At 38.5% G+C, this 7,223-nt stretch overlaps 1 protein-coding gene across 1 annotated transcript; it reads left to right on the forward strand.

Annotated features, from left to right (window-relative positions):
* The first annotated feature begins 1,041 nt into the window (after positions 1-1,041).
* On the forward strand, positions 1,042-3,095 carry LOC137640931 (uncharacterized). The gene is made up of 2 exons (XM_068373388.1): positions 1,042-1,535; positions 3,029-3,095. The coding sequence occupies exons 1-2, from the start codon at positions 1,042-1,044 to the stop codon at positions 3,093-3,095; spliced, it is 561 nt and encodes a 186-aa protein (XP_068229489.1).
* The last annotated feature ends 4,128 nt before the right edge of the window (positions 3,096-7,223 follow it).

Raw genomic sequence — 7,223 nt, forward strand, 5'->3', positions numbered from 1 at the left:
GGATGGAAACTGGCATTATGTGGCAGCAGGCACCTGACGGAGGCGGAGGCCGGCTATGCCGTCATTGAGGGGGAAGCGGCTGCAGTAGTATGGTGCCTTCGGAAATCGAGACTGTTTTTACTGGGATGCCCGAATTTCATTTTAATCACGGACCATAGACCTTTGATAAAACTCTTTGGGGATAGGAGCCTAAAAGACATTGCAAACCTGAGACTACTAAGGTTGAAGGAGAAAACTATGCAATATAGTTTTACCATAAGATATTTGCCGGGGTAGAAGAATTCGGCAGCCGATACGTTATCAAGATACCCAGTGATTCGCAGTGAAACTACCGTCAAAGACGAAGAAGTGGAGGAACTTATGAACGAAGTTTGTATTGCCTCCATGACGTCATCGCTGGCGGATGACGTCATTACTATGGACTAGGCTACCATGGGGGGGGGGGAAGCAGAGAAGGATCCTGATTATTTACTATTGCAGCGACGTGTCAGCGAAGGGGGTTGGCCGTCGTCTAGGTCTCAAGTGGAGCCCTGCCTAAAACCTTTTTTCAATGTACGTGATAGACTGGGTGTCATTGAAGGATTAGTCACATATGCATATGACGAGGGGCATGTTCGTCTGGTAGTTCCGGAGGTACTACGTTTACGCATTGCAACCAATTTACATTCAGGTCATCAATCAACTGACTCCATGATCAGAAGAGCACGACAGGCTGTTTATTGGCCTGGGATTGAGGGTGACTTGGCAAATTATAGGGCACAGTGTCATGATTGCAACGTTGCGGCACCTTCGCAACAAAGGGAAAGTATTATATACACTCCCCCTCCTGAATATCCATTTCAGAGAACTGTTGCAGATTTATTTCAAGTAGCAGGGAGGCAGTATATGGTCTACGCCGATCGACTGACTGGATGGATGGAAATTTATTTCTTCGCTAACGGAACTACATCCGCGAGATTGATCCCAGTTTTTAGAAGATATTTTATGCAGTGGGGAGCACCTGAAGAAATATCAGTGGACGAGGACACGAATCTAACGAGCATGGAAATGAGACATTTCTTCGGTAAGTGGGGAGTATCTATGAGAGTGTCGTCTGCTCACTACCCCCAGTCCAACGGGCAGGCAGAAGCTGCTGTGCGCACCGCCAAACGAACATTAATGGGCAATACTCTACCTGATGGAGGGCTAGACAATGACAAGGTAGCTCAGGTGATATTGCATTATAGAAATACACCATTACGTGGTATAGATAAGTCTCCTGCACAGCTGGCCATGGGTCGCCAACTTCGAGATTCGGTGCCAATGTTGAAAAGTTATCATTTCGTCACCGAGCATTGGTCGGAAACCTTGTCCGCAAGGGAGAGGGAAAGAAACGTTGTTGAGCAACGAATATCATCCAAGTATAACGAGAAAGCCAAGGATCTTTCCCCCCTACAAATAGGTGAGAGGGTAGCTATCCAGGATGTGACTACACGAGCCTGGAATAGAAGCGGAGTGGTTATTGAAAAGAATAGCTACCTCCGATATCGCATAAGGTTAGACGGGAGCGGAAGAATTTCAACAAGAAATCGCAAGCATTTGAGATCCCTGCCACCCACACCCCCTGAGGGAGAACCTACTCCCACCGCCTCGGGGGAGGCTGGCCCAGTACCCACCCAGGAGAGAAGTAGCACTAGGGTACGTCGTCCTCCGCAATGGCACGATGATTATATTACAGAGTAATTCATTTTAGTTGTGTTTAATAAATATCCCCTAAACATGTCAAGTTTTGTGCATATACTTTAATCTTGATTATTTGGGTTTAATAAGTGTTCCTCTTGTCATGTTTACCATTCATGTATGTTCCAGCGCTGTGTCCGAAGGACTATCTTTATTATAGCTGAATTCCTTTTGCTTCACATGTTACTACCTTTACCAGTTTTATTATTTTTGCAACTAAAAGGAGAAATCTATACTTATGTTTTAAATATACTATGTTTGCTTTGAATGGGGAGCTTTGATCTTAAAGGGGAGGTGTAGGAATGTTCAATTTGATGTACGATATGTTTTCCCTGTTATGTGTATCTCTTTGCACGGGGTTCAGGAAAAGACACAAGTCAGTTCCCGCTCATCCCTTGATCTGTAAATCTGTAATCAACTCTTGTACATTAAAGGAATCAACTGTTCCCGAGTGTGTCTTAACCTGCTTACAGTATATCACCTTCTAAAGTAGAAACGTGCATGTAGATCACCTACGAAAGTAGAAATCTGCATATGGAGTAAAAACTTGCATATGGACTGCCTACTAAAACAGATAACATCATGTAGACTGACTAAGGTAGAAACCTGTACAGTATGTAGGTCACCTACTAAAGGAGAAATCTGCATATAAACTGCCCTAATGTTGATGCCAAACTGAAATCAAGCATGTTACATAATTACTGGTGCCTTAAGACCAACACTCTTTCTAGTACCCTTTAGATTGGAAAACATTGCCCCACTGAACAGCCCATTGAAATACCTAGAAATATTAACAAGAAATGATGAAAGGCACCCACTATATGATCTCCAGGCTGTTAGACAAAGATTGTAATCCTGCGAGAGATTCATAATCACTACTAGCCTCGACCCCAAAATATCAACAACTTACTGCCTAGAATGCTAGAGAGAAACAGACCAAAGCCCACTTGATGAAGTCACCCAGAGCCCATGTGACTCTCTTCCACTTGTAGAAAGGATTGGGTTTATCTTAACCGAGAAAGAACTTGAGTTGGAAGTACTGGAGTGGGGTCTCATCCCCTCTGCCTAGTGCTCTTGTGGGCATCCCAGCTAAACAATAGACCACATACTTTGTGTGTGTGAACCGAGTCTATTCCGGACAATTTGGACCTCTACAAATGTAATCATGATGCTATTCTTTGTATTGTTCAAGTTAGATCACTGGACTGAATTACAGAAGACCTGTTAAGGATTTATAACTTGAACACTTGTCCACTAGATTGATCCATAAATAAGATTAAATGAGATACCGTTAACCTTCCAAAAATAGATGTGAGGAAAATTGCACAAAGACTGCTTACATATTTGCTGGTGCTCCTTCTAAAATGCAAATTTAATATTTTCAAGGACCTAAAAAATCGTACTTTATATGTGAATACCCAATAAATCTTTACATAAATTTATAAAAATTGCTAAGAAAAATATTTAAATGTATAAATGATTACTGATATATAGCCTTGCCCACCTAGACCGTACCCATGTCCCAAACCTTTTAATAAACTTAAATTATGCAATAATTTGAAAACTTTCAGCTTTATGAAGATTTCCAGTAAACACTGAAGCTAATCTAAGTGTTACAGATGAAATAAGAGACATGTCGTCTAGCGCTGCGTCTGAGAAAAGTAGTCTGTATCATATAACATTATAATAGACCAACAATCTAGAGTCTAGAGCCCACAGTAGGCCTATATCTAGGTTCTAATACATGAAACCATCTGTAAGTATTCTCGTGTCAATGTGATTTGTTGGCTGTACGCTGTGTAGCAATTCTCCTAGATATTTTGGACGTCCGGGTCTGATAACTTGATTGGTTATTGCACATATTTTAAACTGAAGGTAAATATATGATACCCTAATTTCTAGTGAAACTGGAATTCTCTATAAGAAATGGAGGAGTGCTGGCTAGTTTTGTATTTTTCTCTATACTGTATGTTTAATAGGGGCTGGGTCATAATAACTTACATATCGGTGTATATAAATTTAATTTATGTTTTTCACTCTAAGTCTATTGTGTACATCTGAGAGACTGAAGGGGACATATTGCATATGTGTTTTTCTCATGGTTTGTGAAGCTTTCTGTGCATATACAATGGCGTATTTGTCAGGTGCTCTTTCTTTAAACCAATTAACAGCTTACAAGTACTTCTTCCTAAGTTCCCAATGTTTTCCTATAACAGCCATTTTATGATCACATTCCCCTTCAGTTTCAACTTAATCACCATCACGTAAAGATGTCTCCAAGAGGAAACTTAAGTGAAGTACATCAATGTATTTCAAAATTTTGTGTAATTTTGTTAATGACAGCAGTTGATTTTGGTGGAAATGTTCTGCATTTAGTGTAAAGCTACTTTTACTCATGTGATATTGAAATATAAAAGCGTAATAATGCCTAAAAGGTCCAATTCTGACTTAATTTTTAGGGAAGGCCAGCACATTTTCTACTACAAATCTTCTGTAAAGATTGCCTGGAAAAAAAGACGGTGTCAACCATAAGGAAAGAAATTATTTGTGATTTACTTTTTCATAATATAAGAATTTATTTATGATTCATTTTATTATTTTATAATGATTTACATGTGATTTACTTTATCTTATTGTAAGGATTCATTTGGGATTTACTTCTAGTCTGTGACCTGGGATAGGATTTTTGACTAGCGATTATGACCTGGGGTGACCTAGGGAGGGGAGTGTCCTGAGGTTCTATGGGTTCTGACCTCGGAAGTGGGGTCTAGGCTATGGGCTGTGACCTGGGAACTACTAAGTTAACATAGGTGGGTTTCTTAGGTTTTTTACCATTATACAAATCTCAAAAGTATTAAATAATCATGTTTTGGCCTTTTCTCAGCCATGTACATGAACCATATATTTTTCCAACTGGTTATCTTGTGCTTATTTTGAACTTCTTACCATTATTATTGCTGCTAGTCACTCGTTCTTTACATTTCCCAACCTAAAAAAATCTGGTTTTCCAATGGGGTCCCCCATAAATGTCTTTATATTAGGGTGACCAAAAACTCATATATCATATATTTACCAAACTCAATTCTTTTGCCATCATCTTCAACTTATTCAAATCTCTTACGCTGCTAGTCGTTGAATCTCGGCCTCTACATTCCTTTCTGCTTTCAGTCTTTCAGTTTTTGGGTACACTGGTCCTTGCTTCGCTACAAATTCTGCTTCAGCATTCAGGGAGAGACTGCGTTGTCCTGCTTGGTAGAGATCACTTATACTAGAGAAGCAGACACAAGAACACCACCTAATCTAAGGCTCCCCACCTAACATAACCTTACCTAAGAGCACTAGCCTTACCTATTGTAGGATCTCCCACTTAATTCTAAGCTATGTCCCTACTGCCATCTTACACAAAATTCTTCTTGTTCTAAGAAGGATTGATTTGGATAACAAGTACCAAATAGTGTGTAATTGATGGCTCCTATAAAACTGATAAAGTTTACTGTCAGTTTACGGAAAATTAATATGAATCAGAATAATAATTATCGAATAATATAACGTAAAGTGTCCGACAGTCACAAACAGAAGAGGTTATACCATACCAATTAATTTTCTCCTCTTTCCTTCAAGATTTCAAATCATCGGTACAAATCAAAATCCACATTTTTCCAAGATAATGCTTTTTTGTTCCCGGCATTTATAGTCTTCCTTACTCTTATCCCATATAAAAAGATCAACATCTAATAAGGATGCTGGAAGATCTACCTGCATGTCTTTATCCATGTTTATAAGTAGAAAGAAGAAGCAGACATCATGTCATAACTGATGGCAATCTGCTACTGTTGGTGATGATGTGGCTCCAGAGGTAGACGGTGGGCATTTCATAGGTACCAACATTACTCCTTATATGGTGGATAAGGAAAATAACATTAGCTCAAATTAGACAGTAGAGACATCGAGCCTTAACTTGGGGAAAAGAATCTTGTAAAATAATTTGTATCAACATCCCTTAGGCTGGCTTGAATCTGGGAGAGCGCAGATCTTATGTTGAAACAACATTAAAACTCCACTACAGCTGTGCAAATTTGAGTACCAGAATCGTCAGTGGAATATTTGAACAAGTGCTAGTCACCCTCCTCCCCACACAACACTATTTCAAAGTTGAGTTGGGAAGTTTGGTGTGTGGCAGCAACAACTGTACTCGTCACAACCAACTTTGCTGGAGGTTTCATAGTCTTATGAATACCATTGCCATTGATTACAAAACCTAATTATTCCACTGAATCCACTTCTAAAATACATTTGCTCCGATTTACTCTAATATTATGTTCCTTCAACTACATCAGAACTGCCCGTAATCTATTTCTATGATTTCTTATATCTTTCATTTTTACCAGAGACTAAAATTTCATCTATGAAAATAGATACTCCCTGCATTCCTTAAAAAAATATATTCATAATTTGTTGCCAAATAGCTGGATTGCTTGCTACACCATAAGGCAATCTCTTTGGCTTATAAAAACCTAAGGATGTATTTACTGTACATAGTTCTTGTGAATTCTCATCCATGGGAAGCTGTTGAAATACTTCTCTAAAAACTAACTTAAAAAATACATTACATCCTGACATAGTTGCAAACATGTCTTTTGGATTTGGTAATGGATGTTGAGCTACCTGAAGCTGTGGATTCAACGTTATCTTGTAATCTCCACATAACTTAAAATGACCGTTTACCTTCATAATAGAAACTTATGGTGTAGCCCAATCTGAGTATGCAACTTTTTCCCAAGAACCTTCACTTTCTAGCCTTTTGATTCCTCTTTCAACTGCCCTTTTCAATGCATATGCTACTAGTCTTGGAGCAATAAATGTGGGAGTACTAATTTCAAAACTAGAATCCCCTTTGCGTTCTTTACTGTACCAACTTCATCCTCAAATATGTCTTGAAACTCTGATAGAATAACATCCTAACTTTAGGACAACTAAATAATGATTAAATCCTTCATAAAATACTCTACTACACATTTGAACTATGTTGAAACACGTTCTATCTATGCAATATCCTGCAACATTACTCTTAATACCCGTAGCGCATATAGTATTACAGTATAAAATACATAACAAATACACCTTGGCAATAATTTTGGCGATGAAGTTTACAAAATTTAAGGCTAGAAAGAAGTTTCATCATCTGTCCAGTGACCTATTAAACTCCGCATGTGACTAATCAATATGGTCCTTATAAAAGTCATCTCACTCTCAAGAACTATTTTAGGGATCCCAGTGAAATACTGAACAGGAATTTACTTTAATCAAGACAATTTTGATGAAGGCGATGGATGGAAGGAGGAATGTATTATTAGGAAGTTATGATATGAATCTTCACGTTCAAAGCAATTTTTTTTTTTAATTCTTTAAAATCATTTACTCTCTTCATTATCTTGGCTATAACTGTTCCGTACCAAGATGATTATATCACCAATACATGAACACTTGAATAAAAGGAGGTTTGA

The sequence above is a fragment of the Palaemon carinicauda genome, chromosome 5, assembly GCF_036898095.1.
Source record: "Palaemon carinicauda isolate YSFRI2023 chromosome 5, ASM3689809v2, whole genome shotgun sequence".
Lineage (NCBI taxonomy): Eukaryota > Metazoa > Arthropoda > Malacostraca > Decapoda > Palaemonidae > Palaemon > Palaemon carinicauda.

Bases quoted from the DNA above. Each gene is read 5' to 3' on its own strand.
- LOC137640931 (XM_068373388.1), top strand. From the start codon at position 1,042: ATGGAAATGAGACATTTCTTCGGTAAGTGGGGAGTATCTATGAGAGTG. The intron at 1,536-3,028 runs GTTAGACGGGAG...TTCCAAAAATAG, and splicing joins TACCTCCGATATCGCATAAG to ATGTGAGGAAAATTGCACAA.